The sequence below is a fragment of the Cricetulus griseus genome, assembly GCF_003668045.3.
Source record: "Cricetulus griseus strain 17A/GY chromosome 1 unlocalized genomic scaffold, alternate assembly CriGri-PICRH-1.0 chr1_1, whole genome shotgun sequence".
NCBI lineage: Eukaryota > Metazoa > Chordata > Mammalia > Rodentia > Cricetidae > Cricetulus > Cricetulus griseus.
In genome coordinates this window covers 219,473,881-219,500,705 of record NW_023276807.1, presented here as the reverse complement: position 1 = coordinate 219,500,705, position 26,825 = coordinate 219,473,881, and the positions used below count along the sequence as shown (strand labels likewise).

The 26,825-nt window shown below is 44.6% G+C and overlaps 1 protein-coding gene across 1 annotated transcript in view; it reads left to right on the top strand.

Moving 5' to 3' along the window:
- Positions 1-4,839: 4,839 nt before the first annotated feature.
- Positions 4,840-26,825, top strand: part of Msra (methionine sulfoxide reductase A) — a 328,455-nt gene continuing 306,469 nt past the window's right edge. Inside the window, exon 1 of the mRNA XM_027390343.2 lies at positions 4,840-5,176. Within this exon, the coding sequence (XP_027246144.1) occupies positions 5,041-5,176 (136 nt within the window). The 5' untranslated portion in view covers positions 4,840-5,040. The remainder of the gene's footprint in view (positions 5,177-26,825) is intronic.

Below are 26,825 nucleotides of genomic sequence, written 5' to 3'. Positions count from 1 at the left end.
GGTATATCTCCACTGATTATATAGTTAAATATCATTGCAGTCACAACTAACATCTACATGGGAGGAAGTATTCTAAGCACTTTCCCATCTTAACCTATTTAATGGTCATCAAGGAAAATCAACAAAACAGTGAGATATGGTGGTGCTCAGCCACTGTGAGTTCAAGGCCAGCCTGGTGTTTATAGTGAGTTCCAGGTCAGCCAGGGCTATGTAGTGAGTCCTTGTTTTAAAAGAAAACAAATAAAAACCAATAATCAAACCCCCAACTAAACAAATAATACCAAGTGATTGTTTGTTTACTTATTACTTTTGGCAGTACTGAGGCGTGAACCTAGGCTTTCATGAAGGCCAGCAAGCACTCTACTACTCTGCTATATCCCAGCTATCTTCCTACCACCTCCTTTTGGAACAGGTTCCAACAAAGTTGCTCACAGTGGACTAAAACACACTCTGTAGTCCAGACATGCCTAGAATCTATGATCCTTCCATCTCAATATCCAAGGTAGCTGGGATTATAGGCGTGTACCACCAGGCCTGGATCTGAAATGTGATTTAGGGGACAGAGAGCCAGCCCATGGGATAAGAACACTTGCTGCCCTTTCAGAGGGGTTTTGGGCTTAGTTCCCACTATCCATATCAGGTGACTTACAATTGTCTGTAACTCCAGTTCCAGGAGATCTGATGTCCCTAGCCCACATGAGCACCTGTACCCATATGGCACACATGGGTACATAAACTCACGCAGGTGTATGCACACAGACATACATAAAAACAATACATTTCCTAGCTGGACAGTGGTGATGCATGTATGCCTTTAATCCCAGCACTCAGGAGGCAGAGGCAGGAGTATCTCTAAGTTCAAGGACAGTCTGGTTTGCAAAGCTAGTTCCAGGAGGCCAGGGCTACATAGAGAAACCCTGTTGGTTGCTGAGCTCTGATTCTCACAGTCTCACAGTTCTATTCAGCTATTAGATGAGGAGACAGAAGGGGAGTGTGTCCCTTGCTTTTAAGGTCATGCTCTTGGAGCTGCACAGAACTGCACCTTCCCTCCTGGAACTGTCACTTCATTACATGGCCACACTAGTCATCCTCACCTGAAAGGACAGGCACAATTTGAACCTGGTGGCTCCGCTAGTGTCCAAACATGAGTTGAAAGGATGGTGGGAGACACATGTTTGTCTCTGGGGAAGGACCATGGAGGGAAGCTTTCACCTTTTACCCAAATCATTCTGTTCTGTGTTCCACAAAGATCCAAACCTCAAAGTCAGTGTTGAAGAGAGTCAGGTCCACCCAGCATGTTTTTGTTTTTGTTTTTTGTAAAACTGTGATCTTAACCTTGGGACTTTGGAAAGCTCAGATTTAAGCCCAGGAGTCCAGGTTCTCTTTCTCAGTAGCTGTTTGTTTGGGCACCTCTCCAAGCCTGAGTTTCTTCACCTACAAAACTTTGGAAATGGGTTGGATCGAAGGTTAAAAGTGAAGCACGCAGAGCTAACAGGAGCTTACTGTTTAGTAATGAATCCTATTCTTATTTCACCTTCCTCTTAAAAATTCAGTAAAATAATCCATGCAATTAATTAAATTCTTCAGACAGCTCTGTATCTTCTGGAGACAGGCCATATATAAAGCCACTTGGTTATAAGTATGCAAATGTAAATGTCACTTAAGCTTTTTATTTATTCACTTATAAGGGTGTCTCTCTACCCAGGGAAGTGAAACCTTATCTGTTTGAGTGTGCCAGGGCACCCTTGCTGTATTTGCAGTTTAATAAAGAGTAGAGGTGAGAGCTAAATGCCTGGTACATGCTGGCTCTCGTGCGCCCTCTCTAAGTCGCTAGCATTTTCTTCTTGAGAAGGCTTGAGCCTTCATGTGCATGATTGCAGTGATGCTTGGCCTGAGGTGGAACATAGTTAGCTACTTTATAAACTAAGGAAGGCTCTATCAGCATCTATGAGTAGTAGTAATACAGATGCATATTAATGTAAAACGCCAAACACTGCTTGACATTGGTGATCAAGACTTTCTAATCCATACTAGATGAAAATGTCTTCATGTGTTGACTTCTTCCCTATGGTTTAAGTTGTTTTCTGGTTTGGATATAGAGCTCATGTAGCCCAGGCTGGCCTCAAGCTCGCTGTATGGTTGAGGCTGGCCTTGCATGTTTAGTCCTCTTGCCTCCACGTCCCCAATACTGGGATTACAGGCTTTCACCATAATGCTTGTTTTTCCTGTTGTTCTGTGTGTGCATATTCATTTGGTCAACACTGGGTGTCATTTCTCCATTCCTCAGGTGTGCCATCCATTTTGTTTTTGTATTTATTTATTTATTTTTGAGGTAGCTCCTTCTGGCCTGGAGCTCACCAAGTAGGCTAAGTTGGTTCCATAGCAAACCTCAGGGATCTGCTTGTCACTGCTTCTCCAGTGCTAGGGAGAAGTGTCAGGGCCAAAGTGGCCCTCAAAATGGCAGTGCTGGTGACAATACCCTACAGAGGGACTTTGGCAGGATAAACAGAAGGACTATTATCAGGTAAGTAATTGTGAAAGCAAGTTTATGTTTCCCAGGAAAGGCAGATTTCCTAAGGAGGGTTATGGTTATCAGGAACTACCCTTAATCACCCCCCCTAACCCCACAAGTCAATTACCTAGTTCCTAGTCAGTCTAGGTAGTTTATAACTGTGTCAGCTCAAAGATCCCTGCCCTCTTGGCATATAAAATCTGCTTGCTTTTCTGGTAGTTTGCTTGTCTCTCTGCCCCCACTCCAAGATTAGTTTGATGGCCAATAAACCTTTCTACCCATGGAGCGGTCCAGTTTGGTGGTTTCACTGTGCCCTCAATTACAATGCCCAGCATTTTTATGTGGGTTCTGGGACTAGACTAAGGTCCCAGAAGAAAGAGTGTGAGCTTTCTCTAGCCCACTCACTATGGAAGAAGAGCCAATGCCCTGCTTAGTGGAAGACTGTTTTATTCTAGGTTGACACACTTAAGAGAAATAATCTTGTTTTCTTGAACTGGTTTTGTTTTGAGATTCTTTGTTGTTCCAAAGAGAATGTGTGGACTGTGTCTCAAAGGATATAAATCATTAGACTTTGTCAGAAAGCCTGAGTATAATTACAGGAACGATAAATCAGCACATGTCAGAAAACATGGAGGGTAACTCAGAAGTAAGTAGTTGGAGAATCTGAAGGAAAGAAAGGCTTAGCTTCGAAAATGCCATAATTATTTTTCTCCTCAAAAAAAAAAAAAAAAAAAAGGAAACATAGAGGTTGAGTATGGTGGCCCACACCTTCAATCCTAGGACTTGGGAGGCATGTGGATCTCTGTGAATTCCATGCTAGCCAGGGCTATATAAAGAGACTTCTTAATGAACAAACAGGCAAACAAACAACTCAGCTATCACAGCTATTTTGGTAAATGGGGGAAGAAACCATTGTTTAAAGGAAACTTTAAAGAAATCGAGATACTTTTTTCCTTCATGTGTGTAGCATAACCATTAGGGTCCTTGAGAACACTTAAATAATGTACAAAGAACACTTAAAAATGTTTAAAGTGGGACTAGAGAGATGGCTCAGCAGGTAAAGGAGCCTACCACCAAGCCTGATGATCTGAGTTGGATTTCCAGGACCAAAAGGCAGGAGAGAAACTTTAGTAGGATCTCACTACTCTGGACAATAAAATTCTAAACATTGCTTTTATTTATTTATTTTTCTCATTTTCCCTTAGTGGGTAAGTAGGAATGCCTTTTTGTTGTTGATGTTGTTGTTGTTGTTTTTATAAATCTTATATACTAAATGTTTATGGACTGTGGTTCTGGGTTACCTAACATTGCATAAGTGGTTTCCCTTACCATTACAAATTCTTCCGTTACACAGTCACAGTATTTAATTACGCAGTATTTCTTGCATGTTTCCCATGTTCCATCAACCACAACTCAGAAAAAGCAAGTCAGAATGTATCAAAAGGCAATACATTAAAAGTACAACATATTTTCTTTGGCGGACTTTCTTTTTTTCTCTTTAGTGACCAGGCCCCCTTCAAGCCTGGAAGGAACGCATTGGGATGATTTCAGCCAAGGCTTTGCAGAAAGAACCTGCTTGACATAATTTCATAGCAAAGACAAATCAAAAGTAAACTGTTGAAACAAGTTGGCCCAGGGGACTTCTACAATATAAGGTAAACACCTTAATCTGTTTACCGTTGTGTGTCTGGCAACATTCTATACAGCACGCTAATCCTCCAGTCCTTCTATTACAGCCCCACATGAACACAAAGTGGTAACTAAACCCACGGAGGAGCTTAGGTTCAAAGCTTCAAATCCCTGTGGGTGCTAATCCTGTTCCTTCCTTCATACGAGACTATCCGCCCATTTTGGCAGCGTGTGTAAACCAAAATCTCATAGACGGAGGTCTCAAGTCACTCATCTGGCCCTAGTCACCTAAAGATTAAGGCGTGATTTGTTCTAGGAATACTCTCTCTCATGATTTCAGAAGACTGATCCGACTGCACCATTAACTTCACCTAAACAGCGTTAATAACCTATTTGTGCCTGCATCCTCTATTTTATGGGCCGAAGAATGTATTTACACACATATTACATATATTTTATAATACATGTACACATATGTATATATATTTCACGTTGCGTTAAGTAATCCTTTGTGGTGTTGAGGATTGTGCTTTGGGTCAATTCGACTTATCCAGGCGGTTCCAATAGAAGCAGACACATTTCCTAGGGGCCCATCCTCTTACAGTCAGTCTGCCTTTCTTCTAGCTCGCTGCTGCTTTTTTATGCACACACTGACTTCCCTTTTCTGCTTTGTGGTTGACGGAGCATGAGAAACACTCTGGAAACCCTGCTTGGCTAAACCCTTCCTGGGCGCCCGGAACACCGGCCGCGGAGGTAGTGAAACGGCAGGAACTTTAACACCCCGCAGTGGCGCCCAGCCAGCATAATTTTTGGCCCGAGCCACTTCTCGTACTCAGGAAACTTTGTCCCTCACAGACAGCCAGGTCTGGAGGTCGGCCCGCGGGAGGGACACGCCGCCCATGCTCTCTGCCGCCAGAAGGGCTCTCCAGCTCCTCTCCAGCCCCATCCCGGCAACGAGGATGGGCGACTCTGCTTCGAAGGTCATCAGCGCGCAGGAAGCCTTGCCCGGCCGCGCGGAGCCGATCCCCGTGGCAGGTAGGACGGCACGAGCGCTGAGCATGCGCACTGAGTTTGCGCTAGGACAACTCCCGGAAGAAGCCGCTTGGGGCCTCGGGCGGGTCCCAGGTCGGGGTCTGCGCGTGCGCGGAGAGGCAGCCCCCCCCCCGTTCGCCCCCCTCCCCCAACGTCCGTGAGGGGTGGGCGTTCAGTGGGGCAGTCTCCTGTCTCAGTGCTTCTCTTTGTTTGAGCCTCTTAGGACAAAACAAGGTGCGCTGAAAGAATGTAGCGTTGGGATCTGACCTAGCTGGGCTGCAAGCTTGCAGCTCCATATTTGGAGCTAGGAAGAGTGCAGTGTGAGCCCTGCCATAGTCTCCATCCTCACCTAGGCCCGCAGGAGAGTCCTGTTATTGCCTGTTCTCAGGAAGTGCAGGAGGGAGATCTAATGATGCGAACTTATGTTTTGAAGTGGAATTTTAGGCCAGAGCTGGTTGCCAGAATCCTTCCCAGTTTCTAATTATTTCATGGGCTTGCTGGGCTTTCTCCTCGGTTTGCACGAACTGCTTGTTCTTTGGATGAGGCCTCCTGGAGGTATCTGTGCGTGCACACTTAAGCTCCCGGTGCACGTGGGAAGATCAGCTGATTAAGTGTGGGACTCAGTTTTCTCTTTGTACCACTTAGGACTCAGAGTAGAATTAAGATTGTGGGGCTGGTGGGAAATCGCCTTTACCTGCTAAGCTTTGTCAGCCCTATTGTAGTATTTCTAGCCTCCACTCTTGGGGGTATTCATCCTTGACAGGTTCTCGCTGGCCTGGGTATAGAATCCAAGCTTATTTACTACCCACTTGTAAAGGGACCCTAATATTTGCGAGAGAGAGTGTTTGGGGATTAGTAGATTTATTTGGTAAGCTGGCAAAACCAGAAGGTGGCCTGGTAAACTGTCTTAACCCAGCACAGGTTTTTTAGGGTCCGTTTATCTTCAGTCAGAGAGGGTCCAGGAGAGAGGTTTCTCTGATAGTTTGGAGTGGGCGTCATTAATCGGGTGGCCGGTGATCCATTCACCTGGCACGTAATCACAAGGCCATTGGATGCTTTTGTAGACAGTGAAAATATCTTATCTTGATCTCTTCAGACTTGAAGGGGGAGGGGAGAGGCTAGGAGATTTTGCTAAGCCATTAACCTTGTGCTCCTCAGTTCAGACAAACATTTCTTAAGTGCCCCGGCAAAGTAGAAATGTGGTTGAATACAACATGGAGGATGTGAGGCTGATTTTTGTTTGAAGCCATAAACACAGCAGCTGTCACCACAGGCGTTATCTGCAGCAAAATGGGAGGAGACTTCTAATATGTCATGCAGCTGCACAGCCTCCAAAATCAGTGATTTTTAAAGTCAAGTGAAAAGGGGAGCACAGGCAGCCATCTTGTATTGTGTCTCCCACCCACATGGCAGGCTGGAGGGTCTCTGGTGGGGAGGGGTCTAAAGTAAGCAAGGGAGGCTAGAGAATTTGCTTAGGTTTGCCCTTGGTTCCAGCAACAGTGTGTCTTACTGTATCTAGTGAGTGTTGGTGACCATGTCTTTGAAAGTTATGGACTTTGCATATTCCTAGTTCCAAAGTTATATTCTTTTATATTGCATCTTCAACTCTCTTCATGCCTCTGTATCATCTCTAAGTCTGTTGTTAACTGTACCAGATTGTATCAAAAGCTCTGTGGCCAATGTGCCCCCCTTTAGATGACAAGGTCTACCTGTTTAGGGGTGCTTTATCTAGTTCCATCTGTGTACTATCACCGGATGCTTTTGGGGCTAACCTTGTCATGTTAGCTTCAGTCCGTCCTTCTTTGTATTCTGCAAGACAGTTGTACCCTTTTATCAACTGCAGCCTAGTGGTAGATTTCCATTTTATAAGAAGGTAAGATTCAAACCTTCAAGCCTTTTTAATATTTCATTTCTCTGGGCCACCTCGAATGGATGGAAACATGAGGAGACTGGCTTGGGTAACTGTTATTGTTTATATGATAGCGTGCAGACTGATTAGGCAATTGATTAGAGAGATACAAAGGAAGGAGGAAAAATCAGGAGCTCTTAGGTACATATAGGAATATGATATATGGTAAATCGGTATCTCAGGTCTGTGGGGAAAATGGTGTTGGGACAGCTAGGGGGTCTTGTGGGTTAGACTGATGCTATTTTTGGTCATCACCCCTTAAAAAAAGTTAAATCCTGTTACTCCGCCACCCGCTTGAGTTCTGCCTGCCACGTGGATGGCCAAAATAATACATTAGGTACAAAATAATATATTTGGTATAAACACTGCTTGGCCAATGACTAGGATTTCTCATCTGCTAGCTCAGTCTTAATTATTATGAATCTATATATTTTATAAGACTTATTGTTGTGACCCGGCTTGTCTCAGCTTTAACCCACGACAGCCATGAGGGTCAGCCTGAGTCGGGGTGTGTGGACCTGGAAGCTCCCAGCAACCCAACGGCGATAAAGATCAAACACAGGCATCTTGTCATCTTCAGAGAGCTCTCAGTTCCATATTATAGAACTAGAGTCATTTCTTTATTAGCCATCTTTTCTGGTGTTTCTTAACCATCCTGCCAATACCACGGGAGAACCATTTCCCTCTTTGTTCCCTTTCTGCTCTGGCCCCTAACTCCTAACCTTCCATCCTCACAAGTTACTCACACACCTCTGATCTCCCTGCCCAGGTGCAGGCCTATTCAGATGCTTAGGTGCATAGATATGCAAATTAGGAGGCATATTACCCTGAGGCCATGGTAGACAATAGTAGCCTTGCTGGCATTAACAATACAATAGTGGGCCGGAGCTTTCTGGTGCTCCATGTTTAGTGCAACCCAAGGCTGGATCTCAGAAAATTCCATAGCAGAAATACTTTAGTCCCCCACATCTTATCGGATGCCTTCTGCTAGCGTCCTCATCCCTGGGATCACATGATGGCTCAGAGCAGAGAGCAGGAAGAAGAGTGAAGGGGAAAGGAACCATTTCCTGCTTGTCCTTGCTTAAATATGAGTCTCTCTGCTATGTCACTTCCTGTCTGGATCACTACTACTTTACTACATTTCCCAGAATTCTCCTTGGCTCCTAATCCTGTCTAACTTGCTGCCTCATTGACCAAACTACTTTATTCAACAATCAATAAGATGAACATACACAGAAGTACATTCCCCATCAAAATCCCAAGCAGATGTGATAGTAACAGCCCCCACTTTTGGTGTATTACAACCCAGGTACCATGGGAAACTACATTAATACATTTCATTTTCACAATAATGTGGTGATTCATTAACCATCATTATCTTCATCATGGATGTGAAAACAGGCTAGGGAGTTTAAATAACTTATCCAAGGTCATACAGTGGGCTGGTATATGCACTATGCCCTAGAGTTTCTGATATAACCACTCTTTTCCCATGTATGTATGCATGCATGTGTGTATGCTGGTTTTGATATAATTTTAATGTTTATCTCAGGTTGGTCTTGAACTCACTGTATAATCCAAGTTTGCAGCAATCTTCCCATTGCATCTCCTGAGTGCTGGGATTACCAGTATAACATACTGTGTTTGCTCTCTTTAGTTAAGAGCAAACGGAGTGCTAGGATTACCAGTGTATAACACCTTGCTTGCTCTCTATAATTAAGAGCAAACTGAATGCTGAGATCACCAGTATATAATACCTTGCTTCCTCTCTTTAGTTAAAAGCAAAAAATGAAACAATGAGTATGAGAAAAGGAGAATTTATTTATAATTGTGTGAGGAAGGCCTTTGCACTCACAGGTAGAAAAATCAAGAAACTGATAATCAGATCACATTAAAAGTCTGTGTGGGGCCAGAGAGATGGCTTGGTAGTTAAGAGCACTTGTTGCTCTTCCAGAGGACCTGGACTCAGTTCCCAGCACCCACATGGTGACTCACAATAATTTGTAACTACAGTACCAAGGGGCTCAACATCCTCTTCTGGCCCCTGGACGCACACTGCATGCATACAGTGCACAGACTTACAAGCAGACAAAATATCCATACACATTAAATAATTTTTTTTAAAAAGACTTTTGTGTGACAAAAATCACAGAAGCAAAGTCAGAAGACAGCCTAGGGTACAACAACATGTACCAAAAGGCAAGGACTAGTTTCCCCAATAGGGCAGAAGCTTCTAGAAATAAGTAAGAATAATGTTAGCAATGATTACAAATCAAGCAGAGGTTTTGAACAATTTACCCCCAACGAAGTACAGTTGGTTCTTAAACACATAAAAAGACACTCAAGTTCACTCAGTGAGGAAAATGCAAATACAAGATTTTTTTTCCAGATTGGCAAACATCCAGAAACAATGATCCATTCTGTCAGTTGGGAGAGAGAGGGGAATGAGAGAGAGAGAGAGAGAGAGAGAGAGAGAGAGAGAGAGAGAGAGAGAGAGAGAGATGCACTCTTGTGTGTTGTTAGAGGATGTCAGCTGGTTCCACTCTTATAGAAGACAACTTGGCTGCATCTACCAAAAATTTAAATGCACATTTACCTTCGGTCTCAGGAATTCAATTTCTGGGAATTTGCCTTCCAGATTTGCTCACACACATGCCAAATGAGGACTGCACCAGGCTGTTCACTGGAGCTTCATCTGCAGTAGACAGAGATTGGAAGCATCACAGGTGCCCATCAACAGGGGCTAGTTAAACCAGTGATGGTTCAGCCTCAAGGATACAGCACGGAGGCATAAAAGATAGGGCATCTCTAGGAACAGAGAAATTGCCAAGATACAGTAGCTGCAAAGGCCATGTCAGAGCCTCATTCTGACTTTTGTGTGGACGGGGAGCAAGCTAACAGTCCATATGCCTGAGGAAGCTTGGAAAGGATAGCTAAGAAAGGAAAGGCTGGGTTTGGGCTGTGCCATGAAATGAGGGTGGGTGGGCTATTTAGGGTTTATACTTTGTGTTGTTTTAAACAACTTGCTTTGTCTAATGTGGCTTTGTTGTTGAATTAAACAGCTACTTTGAAGATAGTACGGTTGTTTTTAGCCCAACCAGCCACCGTTCTGTCATCCTTTGTCATACTTCAACTTAAAAAAAAATTGCTCTCTTTTTCTTGTCAAATATATATATATATATATATATATATATATATATAATATATATATATATTCCCTGCCCCCCCCAACTTGCTTTTGTAATCAAAAATCTACATTTTGGCGTGATTTAAAAAAAATCTAAATTTAGAGAGTGAAATTGGAATAAGTTAATCCAAGTCATTTTACATTTCATAAATATTCATTTTTATTGAATCGTCGATTGTGGTGGCATGATTTATACAAAGGAAGGACCTTTGGGGACGGATTCCTTCCACCGTGGTGTAGAAGGCATTATGTGTTCCTTTTATGTGACGGGTGTACATAGATTTTTTAAAAAGAAAACGATAGGAAGCTGTTCTCCTTTTAGAAAAAAATTCCCTAGTGTGTGATTAATTTCTAAATTGTAGGACGCAGAACTGTTATTTTTCTCCTCGCATCCTGCCCAGAGCTCTTAGATTGTTTTATGCTTTCTTCCAGAACCTTCTGTTTCCCTGCCACCCCCGCTGGGGAAAGGCATTTCCCACCTCCCACCTTCTGATCTCTACCTCCCTCCCCAGCCTCTTTTCCCACCAGGCCCCCACGGAGCCCATCTTCTGCCTGACAGGATTCAGTGTTCTGCCTCTGTGCTCGCCCACGTGACTGTATCCTTGTGGATTACTACTCTGATCTTCTGATTTATTTCTTCATTAAATGCTTGCATAGGTAAAGTGTTTTATTTCTCACTATTCCTTATTTTACTCTTTCTTCAAAATTTGTCTGGCTTGAATTCTGTTTCTCCTGTAAACCAGTCCCTCCTCCCTAGGGCCTAAGTGACTGCTTTCAACTCCACTGGGCAGACCCTCCGTGAGCTACCCCAGACTCCTTCCCATCCACTCTTTCATTGCTTCTTAGATGCTCTGCTGCCCAGTTACCAAATCTGTGCCTTTTCTCTGTATGCGGTAATGAGCTCCCAGGGAGAGAAGCCATGTGTCACTGAAGCCATGTATGCTCAGATCTATAGTGCATTACAAAGGAGGGTGCCCACACCAAACATTCAGTTATGGCTTATGGATACTGGGCAGAGAATGGTTAATGTCTGAAAACAAATACAAAAAAGGTGGCTTTTCAAGTGCTCATCATGTGAGCACTGGGATTCAGGGATGCCAAAGCAGCCAACCCTTTGTCTGGGGCATGCACTCTAAGTTGCTGCCCCAGCATTGGTGATGGATCTGAGCCAGTTTCTTTTTATACCCCCACATGGTAAACTTCACTTTTGGCCAGGATGAAGGGTAGGTCCTCCATCTCTGAACCCTAAGCACCTACAGTGGGGGCGGGGTATGTGTATGTCAGGGGGTTACCTTAGTATTATCAACTGGCCTGGACCTGCATCTCTACTTGGAGTGGAGCAAGGGGAAATGCTTGGAGAAGGGAGGGCTAGGACACCCGTAGTGACTTCTGGGAGCCTGGATGGGTGGAGAAGCAGTAGGCCAGGCACAGGTTTGGAGGAGTGAATAGATCTCAGGCCTCAGCAAGTGCAGAGAACACCTCTTTGCTGAGGTGTTCTCTGTTTCTGCCTCACCATGGGCCCCAGGGGCTACCAGTAGATGATCAGCCCCTTTCCCAGAAAGAAACCCTGTCTGTCTGGTCCTGCCACCCTGAGCTAATTAAAACTGTGGTTCCTCTGATGATGGCTGAAATACTGAATTGTTCAGGAGGTGACCTTGGGCTGTCAGTGTGTGGTGAGGGTGGGAGAGGCATTGTAAATCTTCTTGAAGATGCTCCTCTAGCTTTTTCCCTTGTAAGTTGCTTCTGGGTCAGAGACCACCATAGCTCTGTGTGTGAACACATAGTGCTAGACAGCAAACTGCTCAAGGGCAGGGGTTGTTTTATTCCTTGGTCCTGGGACAAGGAATTCCTGGGACACTGTGGGACAATGGTTATTTGTTGAATAACACGCTGTGTGGGAGGAGCCACCTGGAATAGTGTGAGGAGTAAGAAAGCACATACATGAGATAGATCATGGTGACTGGCAGGTAGTCAAGAAATGCCACAGTGAAGGCTGACGATGTGGGTCAGTGGGGAAGCTGCTTGCTACACAAGTGTTAGGGCATGAGTTCAGATCCCCAGGACCAATGTAAAAATCCGGATGTGGCATTGCACACATATAATCCCGGTACTTGGGAAGTACAGACTGGAGGATCCTGAGGTTTAGCTGGCCAGCTAGTCTAGCTAATCAGTGAACTCCACATTTAGTGAAAAACTTTGTTCCCCAAAATAAGATGGGGCTGATAGAGGAAGACACCTAATGTTGTTCTCTCTCTCTCTCTCTCTCTCTCTCTCTCTCTCTCTCTCTCTCTCTCTCTCACACACACACACACACACACACACACACACACGCTCGCGCACACACACCTGTGCATACATGCTATTGCTTGCACACTCACACCTGTCAGGATGAGCAATGTGGAAAGCTGGACTGAAGAAGTCCAGACAGACAGGGTGTTGAGTTGCCGGGCTCCAAGGTACTGGATTGTACACCACATCGGAAAACTTACTGGCTGTATAGAATTTCTGCACCTAGTTAGAAATATGCATGGTAGGAGTGGATCATGCCACTTGTCCTGACACATGACAGTTTATTGGCCTGCTGCATCCCCTTCCCTAGCTCAGGGAATTAGCGCAGGACTGGCTTCATGGGACAGGCTGTTCTAGGCTGCTTTGGAGGCTGAGCACAGTGGAATTCCCAGAGGGCACAGGGTTGCCATCGTGTTGCCGTTCAGTTATTTTACTGTATGTCCATCTCCTTGTCATGGTTCAATCTAAATGGCGGTGGGAGGCGGGAGTGTGGCTGCATCATGCTTCCCTGTCCTGCACTTTCTCTTCTCATCCTGATGCCTGGCTTCTCACCCTTGTGTGGCTCCTCAAGTCCACACAGCATCATTTGAATGCTCTGCTTTTCCATTTCCTAACATCCGTAGCATGTGCAGGTCTTGCTGTAACAGGATGTGTGGTGCTGTTGTGACTCCACCCTCAGTCCCCGAACCCACTTTCCCACAGGAGGGGCTGTGTGTCTAGCTTCCCCACCTCTCTCACTGGCCCTTCTTCCAGTGTTTCTCTTTGTGGAGAAGGTAGACTTTCTGCCTTTGTTTGGCATTCAGTCTGAGATATGTTTGTTCCTGTGTTTTCTGAACCCGGAGCCTGCTGACAGTGCCCTGCTGGCATAGCTAGACTTTTGGATTCCAGCTACTGACTTACCCCATGTTCTGTGTTAGTATTCTTCCCTTTGGTGAGATGTGTGACAGTGTTGGTTCTTGATATTTGATATGGGGTCAGGTGAAATCTTCTCTGTAAGCTGGGCCTGTCATGACAGGTGACAAAGTTGTTACCATCGTGAGGAGGACATGGGCTGTATATATGACTTTATCAGTCCTTCCTTCCTTTTCCTGTCTTTCTATATTTACTTATTTTTTTTTTGGGGGATGAGAGACAAAGCCTTGTTCTGTTGTCTAGGCTGACCCCAGACTCACTGTGTAGCTCAGGCTAGTCTTGAGACCACAGTGATCCTCCTGCCTCAGCCTCCTCAGTGTTGGAATTTATGGACATGAGCCATCATGCCTGGCTTGAATTTCCTTATATTTTTATAGGCTTTGTGTGGATGTCTGGAGTTTCACAGTGGGGTTTGTTTCTGATCTTCTACTCTTCCTGAATGAGTTTGTTAAATTCACACTATACAATAGCAAAGGCTGACTGTAGTAAAGCTGGAGATGTCCTGATGATATTACACTTATGAAGATGAATAATAATACTGAGGAACAGAGGATGTCCCCTGGAATGCATACTAAAAGGAAATTTTAACATTACTGTAGTAAAGTGATGTCAGTGTTGAGTTAGCCTTTGTAAGTTTTTCATATTCTACTTTTGATTAAAAATATTTTTATGTACTGTCAGGTAATTGATAGATTGCTTGGGTCAAATGCCTTGCTAACAGTTAGGAAAAACATTGTTCACATGAGGGTGCCAGTTCTTCTTTGGCCTACTAAAAAACCGTTCTTTGGAGAGAGGTACCCAAAGGGAAGCTTCACAGAAGTAAAGTTTTTTGAGGGAATTCACAGCCAAAAAATGAAGCCTGAACTAAAGAATCTTGAGTGTACTGATTTGGGGAATGGCCCTGCCTGTTTGTCCAGTGTGCCCCCCCAAAAAAAACCCAGAATAAAAATGCCCCTGAGCCATTTGCATCCCAGGGTGCTGTGAATGTGCCTGACATGTCTGTAGATGACGCTGTGCCACTATGTCAGCTGGTTGGCATGCTGGGAGCCTGTAGCTTGCTTGGTTTCATTCTACTAAGGTCTTTTGCAGCAGGATTTGTGGTTTTGGTGAGTCCTGTTTTGGTGTATGCTTTTTGTGTCAAGCTTAAGAACACTGCCTTGCCTCAGCCTGAAAGATCTGTGCATTGTGCATTGTTTCTAAACCTTTTCTAGTTTTTTTTAAATTATTTTTTTATTTTTATTTTTTGGTTTTTCGAGACAGGGTTTCTCTGTGTAGCTTTGGAACCTATCCTGGTACTCGCTCTGCAGACCAGGCTGGCCTCGAACTCACAGAGATCCACCTGCCTCCGCCTCCCGAGTACTGGGATTAAAGGTGTGCTCCACCAACGCCTGGCCTTTTTTCTAGTTTTATTTCTATATTTAAGGCATGATGAATTCTGACTGGATTTTGCTTCAGGCTAGGGTGGAAGCTGGGCTTATGCTGTTAAGTGGAGCACTGTAAACTGGTTGTCAATCTCAGATGAAGATCCCAGCAAAGACCACCATCATGCTTACCACCAGCAGAACACATCTGCATACTGCCCATTGCAAATTAGTATCAGGCTCACCAAGTACAATGCAACAGTTAAGTAGTAGGTAGAATAATGTCCTATTTTATGGAGCAGAGACATAGCAAGATCAATTCAGGAGCACATGGATGTCTCCATAACCAGCTGATCTCCCCTGGCTGTCCACATAGGGCAATTTGTTTATGAAGTTGATTTTCATGCTGCAGTGAAAGGGTGATAGATAGTAGGGTTGGGCAGGTGTCATGGTCTCTCTCTCTCTCTCTCTCTCTCTCTCTCTCTCTCTCTCTCTCTTAAGATTTTATTTATTTATGATGTATACAGTCTTCTGTCCGCATGCCAGCAGAGGGCACCAGATCTCATTCAAGGTGGTTGTGAGCCACCATGTGGTTGCTGGGAATTGAACTCAGGACCTCTGGAAGAACAGTCAGTGCTCTTAACGCTGAGCCATCTCTCCATGCTGAGCTTGCAGCATGGGAAGCTGCATTATGTCACATAAGGCATAATCCTGGCACAGCTATACAGAAGGATTTCAGGTCCCAGGTCTGTCCTTAGGAAGCATAGTGGGGAGATTGGCTGGGTACAGGTCACTGCCTTCCTCAACAGTTTTGTCTGACCCATAGATGTTCAAGAACTACATCAACATTTGTTGAATGCATCTCTGTTGATTTGTTTTTGTATTTATTTCAAAAATCATATAGCCCTGGGCATGGTGTCACACACACCCAGAATCCTAGCATGCAGGAGGCAAACACAGGATTGTAAGTTGAAGGCCAGCCTGGGCTATATAGTGAGTTCAGGTCAGCCTGGGCTCCATAGCTAGATTCTGTTTCAAAAATTAAACAACCATCACAAACCACATGGCCATAGTTGTAAGGATTTGTTTGTTGGTCTTTATGAGTTCCCACTGACCTATAGGTCTTTGTCAGTGCCCACTGTCTCTTTTACTGTAGTCATAGGGGGCCTTAATGCTGGGTGGAATAGCTCCTATCACTTTATTATACTTTGTTTCATAGATGACCTATGCTTTTCTGATAAAATTTAGAGTAATCTTGCCCATGCCTACAGAAAAATCTGTGCTAGGATTTTTACAGGAATTGCATTAAATCCAGGGATCAGTCTGGAGAGAATTGATAACTTTGCTGTGTCTTTCAGTCTAGGGCCACAGCTTGTCTCACATATATCCAGGTTTGGCTTGGTTTTTAGTTTTTGTTATTTCCAGTGCATAGAACTCACCATGTTTTTTAAGTTCAAACTTAAATTTTGAATGTTCTTTGAAGTGTTTGCCAATGCTAATGAGTCTTTAATTTTGGTTTTCATGTGTTCATGTTAACATATATACTACACATGAGTTTTTGAATGCTGAGTTTGGGGACGCTGGACCTTCAGCCTTGCTGGCCTCCCTTATTAGCTCTAGGATTTAAAAAAAATGCTATTTTTAGAAACTTCTTGGTATTTTCTATACAGATACCATGTCACCTGGAAATACAGTTTTTATCCGGGTGCCCTTTATTTCTTTTTCTTGCCTTATTACAATGCTGAAACTTCCAATACTGTATCTTTCCTCAGTCTTAGGAGCCAAGAGGCTAGGTCATGTCTATGATGCCCTTTAGCATGCTGTGACTCCAGGTTTCTGCTGTACTGTTTTGCAATCATTCCCTTCTGCCATCGCCCTGGGAGTGTTTCACAAACATCTTCTACCATCTTTCTATAAAGCAAGCTGTATTAAAACCAATGCACACTTATTTGTTTTTGTTGTCTATGCCCATTTCTGAAGTCTAATGACAGAACCGGTTAGCTGTGAGTGAGGCCATCTGACCCTAAAAGCCTGAGTGGAGGCATTTATCATTGGGGCATCTGAAGCAAGGGACTTTGAAGCCCTTTACAGTTTTAGAGACTTGTTCTTCTGATTTCTCTCCCATCTTTGCAGTCAGCTATTTGCTCATTTGATGTCGTCTGTTTCATGCCATAGATGAATGGACCTAGAACCCAAGTCATTGGCAGGCTGTAGCCTCTAAGGAACACAGGGAGATGGATGGAGGTGCAGCTGCCTCCCAAAGCCCCTTCCACTCTGTATTTGCATTGCATGTTGGGTGGTTATGACATAAAAACTCATATTAACACTGTACCTGATTGTCACCCTAGACGAGTTACTGGTTTGTATTGCTGTCCTTCAGAGTGTTGGCAGACTGAAAAGACACAGGACTCTGGTGACTGGAAAGGGTCCAGTGGCCTCAAGTGCTGGGTCCTCTGGCAGGTAGGGCTGTGGAAGGGCTGGTCCAGCCTGTCCTTCCTTGGGGCTGAGCGGGATAGTGAGTGTCGTTGACCCAGACCCCCCTCCTAGTGAAGGGACCAGCTCCCCATTTCGGCAGCCATAACAGCTGAACACGTGCTTTTCTGACCTTGCCTTGGTCACTAGAGGTTAGGTGCCTGCCTCGTGGGCAAGGAACCAATCAGAAGTTAGCTGGTGGTGCTATGCTTTACGGCTCTGGGTGTGCTTTACGGACAAGCGCACAGCAATGACTTGAGGAGCATAGCAACCACCCTGGGAGGGCCAATGGGCCATAACAACCAGTTGGCCAATCAACACAGGGCAAGCCTTCCAGGCCTGGAGGCACACCAATCCTGAGCCTGTGCGTACCCCTAGACACTCCCCTTACACTGCCCTACAAGATCTCTATGCAGCCCCCTTTGAGCTGTCTTTGCTAGCTATCCGTTGTGAAAGACCCAGATAACATGGGGTTAGCTCGTTAAACAACAATAAAGCCTCATGCAGTTTGCAGCAAGCTTTCGAAACCGCCTGGTGATTGGGGTGACTGTGGTCCTGGGCTGAGACCCGGGAGGCCTGAGTTTTCCAGGGGTCTAACACTAGTTGACGGAGAGAACCACACTGAGTGGGGAGACTTGTTGAAGCAGGATCTCATTTTATTACACCAGGCAGGTACTTACATAGGATTGAGAAAGTGGTTGGGGACCTCAGGATGGGGTAAGGTGTAAGGGCCAATAATATTTCACCACATTAGCAGTAGCTGGGCAGAGGCAGTTTTGCTGAGTCACTCCCATGTGGAAGTGACAGGCCAAAGACAGGTAGCCAAACTCTAGCCAGGCTCAGGAAGTTCCACTAGGCCTTGTGTCTGGGCCTTTTTAGGCCCAACACCTGAGTTCTGCAGGCAGGGATTTGTTAAATAGTATGTATTATATCTTTGTCTCCCCTCTCACCCTCCCCACTATGCTATCTAAGAGAAAGTTACTCCATTTAGCTTTGATGAGTTTCTTGCATTGCCTGACATTAGGAAGTTAGGAAATGAGCGAAGATGCTTCAGTCACGGGAATATGAACTATTGCAGTTTGTGCTTATTGGATGTTAATTAGCAGAGATAACTCTCCACACAATGCCATTGCAGCTTGTTGGTCTGTTCTCCACACCTGTTTCCCTTCTCGATGACACCCTCTCCTCATCTCTGATTCTCCTTTTATTTCTCTTCCTTCAGTGAGCCCAGTTGGACTTTCCCCTTATTTTCTTCACAGTCCATTTCCCCTACAGCCCTATTGTCTGAGATGTCCTTTGTTGTTATCTTACCAAAGCTTAACTTTATAACAGTGACTTAGCTTGCATGTATATGTGAAACTTTAGTTTTCTAAGTCTGGTAAGGCCTCATTTGTTTGGATCTCTTACACACCTCTTCTTTGTCACACTACATAGTACCTTTGGGTTAAACAAAAGCAAAAAAACCAAAAACCAACCAACCAACCAAACAAACAAAAAACCCCACTGCACTTAGACTCTGTGATGTTAAATTTGGAATTTGTTTGTTTGGTAAAATTCCTTTTGTGTTTGTGTGCACAGGTCAATATATATTAGTACAAATGAGTTATCACAAACAGGGTGCTTTGTTCCCAGCTTCCCAGGTAGCCCAAGTCATCTGTTTACAGATATTTGATTCTAATTGCTTGCATGTGCCCAGTGGCTGATTTTTCTAAAGTGTTATTTGGAAGAGCTCTGAGCTCTTAGCCCCTGTGTTACTATTTGTGTTTACTATCTGGGGAAGGGATGTCTTTCTATAAATACGGAGACATACTGGTGGGTGCAGAAAATGAAGACTGCAGAAAGGATCTTTAGAAAGATCCGCAGTTATCTGCAGTCTCCCCAAGGCTGTGTTAACATAAAATAGACATTGTTTTATGATTGAGAATCAAGAGATGATTTTATGACTTAACAAGTTCTACACAGAACCTTTGCAAGCTTATCAGCACCGGAGGAACTGTCAGGGAGACCACACGGCAATATGAGCCCCTGGATTTATTGCATTCGCTGACTTCTTGAGTGCTGTTCATAGGCTTCTCCCCAGGGCACCACTTTACTCTCTTGACTCATTTCTGCTGCAGATACAGTGTATGATGCTGGAAGCAGTGCCTGCTCGTTACTGCTCTGCAGGACTTGTTATGACCACACGTAGTGGTTGGTCCATATAGAGGGTGATACTTGGGAGTGGATTCCCTTTGTATTATGTATACACAGGTGCGTGTGTACAGTTGTGTACGCATGTATGTGCACATATATTGGGATGCCATAAAATGACCTCCAGTACCGTTTCTCAGGTGCATCTACCTTTTTCTTCTTGTTTGAGACAGGGTCTCTTACTGGTCTGGGGATTGCCAAGCAGGCTAGAATAGCTGGCCAGCAAGCTCAGGGATCCAGCAGTTTCTAGCCTTATGGTTATAAGCATGCCATCATGCCTGGCTTTTTTTTTTTTTTAAATATGGGTATTAGTGAGGCAAGCACTATACCGACCAGACCCTCTCTCCAGTCCCAGAATTGGGTGCTGTTGTGATCTTGCTTAAAGACATGTGCTATGGAACATGAACTAGGAGATACATTAACCACAGAGTTTATTAAAGGGGGGGGAGAGCGAGAGAGCAAGCAAACAGAGTAAGAGAAGAGAGAGAGAGGAAGAGCAAGAGAGAGCAAAGAGAAGAGAGAGTAAGTAGGCAGGGGTCTGTCTTTTAAAGGGGTCCTTTACAGCTGTGTGCTGACTTAGTTGCCATGGAACCCTGGGCTGATCAGGGTACTTGCCTGAGTGGATTCTGCCAGGTAACAGGGGCAGGCCAGTATAATGCCTGAACCTTTCAGGGGCTCTAGTGGGGGGTTGCTGGTGTAGTGGACAAACAGGCACTTGGCCTCTGGACAGTGTTTGAGCCATTCTTTACGGCCTCATTAGCTGTGTGACTTTGGCTGAATCTGCCCCAGTTTGCCCTTTTCTGAACTGGAGACAGTGGCAACAGCTTCCTGTGGGTGTTTCTGGAGATGCTATGGGAAAGAGCCCAGCCCCGGGCCTGGCTCCTCTCAGATGTACAGATTCACCTAAGGACTGTTGGGGGATGGCTCACCACTATGCTGCTGCCTGGTTCTGTGAACACAGCTGCTGTCTGCTTCTCCCTCCTTCACTGAGAGAGGCAGTGTATCTAGGGAGGCTGCTGCCAAGCCCAGACTCATACTGACCTTCACCCATCATGAGAGACAGTGTGTGTTCCATTACAGTTTCCTTCTTCCTGGCTGTTATTTTAATTCCAGGGAGACTTTGCAGATAAAAACAAAAACTAGGGTTTCTCCCAGAAAATTTAAAAGAGATCACCCCGCCCTTGCACCACACCTTTCTCTACTTGAATATCAAAAGGGCCATATTTTGGAGAATTTTAAAGACACCAAAGTTTGCAGACTTCTATCTTAGTAACCACAAGCAACAGTCTAGGCTTACAGAGTTACTTTGAATTCAGGAAACTGGAAAACTCAGGTGAATTTTGATTCCCTGCTGATGTTCCAGTTCGGAGATATCGCTAAAGGGCTGTTACATGGCAATGCTGTTTTGGGGCACATGACATATTTCCTTGTAGTTTTGAAAAATCTCATGGGTATTTTAAGTTTAATCCATCTGATTTTGATCCAAATATAATTTACTCACAATAACAGGGAAACATTTGATATCAGAGAAGCCTGCTGGCATTCTTGAAGCTTCTCTCTGGGGAAATAAGAAATCACATTTTCCTCAAGAAGGAATCACAAACTTACAAAGTCTGCTTTCTGCTTATTTAACAAAGCCTGAGTTAAATATCAAATCCAGCGGCTCCAAGCCAGTTATTTATTTATTTTTGAGTGGTTCTTTAACCATGCAAGGGTATTTTCTTTGTGGCTTTTTTCTCCCTGCTCCTGCTATCCTGATAGTTTTCTCTGCTGTATTTCATGCCTCCCACCCCCAACCCCGCTCTGATCCCAGTCATTTCAGATGTTTTGAGGCAATAAAACAATTTTGATGTCTGTGAATTAATGGTGTCTTAATTTAAGATGTTTCATATTGTCAGCAGCTTGGACATAACAGTGCAATGTATTGCCTAATTTTAATTTTAAAGTTCATTTTCTGAGAATTAGATGCTAGTCCTGCCCAAGTGTTTAGAAATTAACAAGAGGGGTCTTAGGGCAAGGTACAGCCAGATTTTGTGCTCCTGGAAGGTCTGAAACATATGAACTGTGTGGTGTGGGGATGGCCCAAGCATCTTGGGTGGCCCCCTGGCGACTGGAAGTAGGGTCTCTTTGTTCTGAGGTGCTGCTCCTGGGCACCCCAGTTCCTTGTGGGACTTATGATGTCTTGGTTCTGCTTTCTTCTAGAATTCTAAGGATGGTTCCCAGCTCTCTCTGCCTCAGAGGAGACTGCATGGCTGGCCTGACCTTGTTCTTAAAGTGGTAGCTTGCTGGCCAGAAGTGTGAGAGGGGAACTTGCTCTTGCCCCACAATCTCTGCTGCCCTCTGCTGCCCAAGCAAATGGCAACAAACCCTCCAGACCCAGCTGGGATCTGATACCTGGATCCTTGCCTCATTCTTTTGGCCCACCCTGCATTTAGTTCAGGAAACAAATCACAGGCAGACACTGTTCCCAGGATAAAATCCTGCAGGAGACAGAGTACACAGCCTGGAGGTGGGCTGCCTGCCGTCAGTCCCACTTGTCAGCTCTGCTGCCCTGGAAAATCATAGAACGTTGGGCAGGATGACCAGCATTGCCTGGTCTGAAAGTGGAGTTAGTGGTATTTTTTTTTTTTTATGAGACCTGGGGTGACAGCTTCTTTGGAAGAGCATTTGCCTCAGAAGTGTGAGGACCCAAGTGCAGCTTTCTCAGAGCCCACATAAAAAGCTCGGTGTGTTGCTCGAAATCTTGGCGATTCTGAGATGAGCGGTGGAGACAGGAAATGCTCATTGGCCACCTAGCCTAACTCACCTAACTCAGCTTGGGAAACTCCAAGCTAATGAGAGAGCCCATCTCAAATAAAGATGCCTGAGGAAATATTATGGAATATCTACTAGAGAAGACCACTCAGACATAGGTTTAAACAATAGAAAGTCTTTATTAGCTAGCAGGATACTACACAGGATCCAGTGTAGCCCTAAGTCTTTCTAGGGAAAACTTTTAAGCACAAAACCACACCTCTGGTTGATACACCTCAGTTAACAAGAACAGTTAGCCAGAAACAGAAATACAGACGCCAAACAGCAAAGTTAGAACATTTAGAGACTTTTCTACAACTATGGACTTTTTTGGTTTTGTTTTAGTTTTTATGTCTGCAGATGGTGCTGTATATGTGCTGAGTTTTTATGGACTAAATGGTACTTCCATCATGGAGTCACTTGTGCTAAGGTCTAGGGCCCTGTTACAGAATGACACCCAAGGTGGTGCTCTGATTTCCACATGCATGTATACACATGTATGCATGTGCCCCTCCACCAGAATCTCTCCACACAAACCTGCAAACATAGGCATGTGCACACACACACGCGCACACACGCGCACGCACGCACGCACAGTGTACACACACATACACTCATTCACACATAGCATACATATCCCTGGCACACACACACAAACACACTTCTAGCACACCAAGCGTGTGCACACACACACACAGAGCACATATAGCACACATACCCCTGGCACACCCCCAGCACACACACACAAATCGCAGCATACATAGCACACATACCTCTGGCACATCCCCAGCACACACACACACACACACACACACACACACACACACACACACACACACACACCACACACACACGCGCGCGCGCGCACACACACACACACACACACACACACACACACACACACACACACACACAACTCTTCAGTAGAGCACGATGCACGGTCGAGGCAAATTTCAGTTCTTGTTGGCTTTGTTGCCTGTTTTAGAGTTTGCTAAGGACTGGCCTCTCCCAGAGTGAGAGACACAGCATGGTACTAATGTCACTAAGGCACAGAGAGGAAAGCATCCCTTCCCAGCCATCTTTGCTCTTCTGACTCCATCAGGATGAAGGAATCTGCTCAGTGCTGGGATGCTTAGCCTTCTCTCCCAGGCTTCTCTCCTTTCTGTGACAGGCAGGCCCTGAGCTTACAGATAACTCTCCACTGGGAGAATTTGATGACATCTTTGTTAATAAATTTGATATTTCTAGTAAATGATGTTGTATGTTTAATACACATCTCTTTAAAAAATAATCTATGGTACAAAGAAGTGAGCTGAAAGAATTTTCTGTAAGCCACTGCAATGGCTATTCTCGGTTGTCAACTTGACTACATCTGGAATTAACTATAAATAAACCCAAGTCACTGGGCATACCTGTGAGGGATATTTAGCTAACAGGATAATTTGAGGTAGGATGTCCCACCTTAAATCCATACCACTTGAACTTGGAAGACCCACTTTAAAATGCATATCACTTGAGATTGGAAGACTCACCCTAAGTCTAGATCATTTGAGATGGGAAGACCCACAGTAAATCTGGGCCACACCTTCTAGTGCCAACCTACTTAAAAGATAAAGGAGAAAGACATTTTCTCTCTTTGCCTGCTTGCCCTCACTCTGCTGGCAAGTCCATTCCTTAACTGCCATTAGAGCCGACTTCTTCAGGATCCTGACATATACTAAAGATCAGATGAGACACCCAGACTCGTGGACTGAGCTACTACTGGATTCTGGGGCTTTCTGTCTGACAGCTGAAATCAGAAGGCTTCAAAGCCACCAGCAAGTCATATGCAAATAGGGAGGGAAGTGACATATTTTATGAGTGTGCACAGTCCTGCTGCTCAGTGTCCCACACTTTACAGAGGAGAGTCCTGTCTCTGTGGGAGGCTGGGATGAAATACAGTGGAGGCAGAGAATTCGAGGGTACAGAGTAAGTGAGTTGTGGGTCAGCACTGAAGGAACTTGAGGAGCTGCCAGGATGCTATGTTTGGAGAATGAGGTGTTCTGGGAAGAGAGGAGGACATAGTGCATGGGAGGTGCTGGCTGTCAATACTTTGACTTCATTAGTGCCCGATAGCCAGGATAGGTGTTCTCCATGGAGATGGGTCCCTGAGAGTGGGCAGAGTGGGCATAGATGGATCTGGGAATGCTGGAGTCAGCTGGGACCAAACTAAGAGGCTGAAGCAGCACCAGGAACTAGAAGCTGCTGGGTGGATCCCAGGAGTAGATTCTAGAGGGCACAGGCTTAGCTGGTGTTTGGCAAGCCCTCCATCTAACAGGCCCAAAGGGCCACCAGGGCTACTTCAATGTGACCAGTCATAGCACTTGCAGACATTGAAGACGGATGGAACATTTTAAAAATGAGAAGTCAGAAGCCACACACAAGACTTTTAGCTCACCTTCCTCCCCACTTGTGTAGCTCTGGCTCCAAATTGATTTGCAGCCACTCATTCTTTCTTCTGTGCAGACCCCGGCAACCATGAAGCTTTGTCTCTGTCTACAGCTTTGCCCATTGTGGACTTACATAAATAGAGCTGTAGAATACGTGCACCTTCATTCCTGGCTTCTCTGACTCTGCTTCACTTCCATGTCTCATCCATACTGTAGAGCGTATAAGGGCCTCATTGCTTTTCGTTGCTGAGTAATATCCCTTCATGTGCTTGTACCATGCTTAGTTAGCTTATGGCTTCTTGGGTTGTCCTTACTCTGGCTGATGTGAATAATGCCACTCTAAACGTTTGTGCACAAGTTTTTGTGCAGATGAGTTTTAAAGTTCTCTTGAGGCACTATCCAGGAGTGGATGGCTGGCTGGAAAGAAACTTTATGTTTAATTTTTTAAAAGACTTTTTTTTTCCAACTGTGTGTGTGTGTGTGTGTGTGTGTGTGTGTGTGTGTGTGTGTGTGTGTGTGTGCCTATGGAGGTCAGAAGAGGGTATCTGAGCCTCAGAGCTGGTGTTAGAGGTGGTTGTGAGCCACCAAAGTGGATTCAGTGGGAACAGAACTCAGGTCCTCTGCAATAGCAGTGAGTTCTCTCAAGGGCCAAGTCCCTTATTGTAGGATCTTAAGACTGAAAACAAAACAACAAAACAAAACAACAAACCCATATTCTGAGTAACTGACCTTTATCAGATATGTGGTTTGCAAAATTTTCCTGTTCTGTAGGTTATTTCACCTCTATTACAGAAAAATTATTTTTCTTTCTTTCTCTCCCTCCTCCTCTCTCCTATTCCTCTGCCCCCACCTTCTGTTTCTCTTCCCCTACTTGTTCTCTCCCCCTTCTCCTTTTTTTGTGCGGTTCTTTTGTGGGGGTCATACTTAAGACCCCATCATAACCAAAAGATGTATTACTATGTTTTCCTATAGCATTCTGGGGTATGTTTTGAGTTAACTGTCATGTTTGGCATGAGGTTGGGGTCCGCCTCATTCTTTCACATGTGGAGATTCGGTTGTCCCAGATGCATGTGTGACATGACCACTCTGTTCCCATTTCAGCTGTTCTCTGAAGCCTCTTTAAAGTCAGTTGATGATAGCCATGTAACTCCTAGTTTCCTCTCTGGATCTCAGGGGCCATTTGTATGTTATCACCACACTGCCTGGGTTGTTGTAACAAGGCTCTGAGTTTTAAAATTGGAAATGTGAGGCCTACACTTTATATTCTTCAGTTTATTGTTGTTGTTTTGTTTTTATTTTTCCTGACAGGGTTTCTCTGTTTAACAGCTTTGGATGTCCTGGAACTGCTTTGTAGACCAGGCTGGCCTTGAACTCCCAGAGATCTGCCTGCTTCTGCCTCCCAAGTGCTGGGATTAAAGGCATGTGCCACCACAGCCCAGCTTATTCTTCATTTTAAAGGTGATTTTTGGATGTACTGGGCCTTTGTATTTACATATGATTTTTAGGATCAAACCGCCAATTTCTGTAAAGAAGTCACCTGGGATTTCTGATGGGTTTTCCACTGGATTGTGTCTATCAGTGTGGAGAGCACTGTGGGCTCTACAGGGTTAATTCTCAGTACGTGAACATGGCAGGAGGTCTTTTATAATTTCTTCCAGCAGTGTTTGTGCTGTTCAGTACACAGGCCTTTGGTTACACTTATTTATTTGTTTTGTGCTACCACGGATGAAACCTGGGGCCTTGTGCACATTTGCTAAGTGTGTGCCCTACCTACTGCTGAGATCACATCCCCAGCCCCATTCTTTAGTATTTTCTTTTTACTCTACTCTAAGTATGATAGTTTTCTTAATTTCATTCTCAGATTGTTTACTGTCAATGTATAGAAATGTGGCTGATGTTTGTAGACTGTGGGCTGGTTTTATATCTGAACTCATTCCTTAGCTCCATACATTATTCTGTTAGGTTTTCATGTTAGATGTATGCACACATACATATATACATACACATATACATATACCATAGTTTGATATCTATATGTAAGACCTGTCATTCACATAGGGGCACTTTTACTCTGCCTCCCCTTTCTGTTCTGCCCATTGCTTCCATGTCA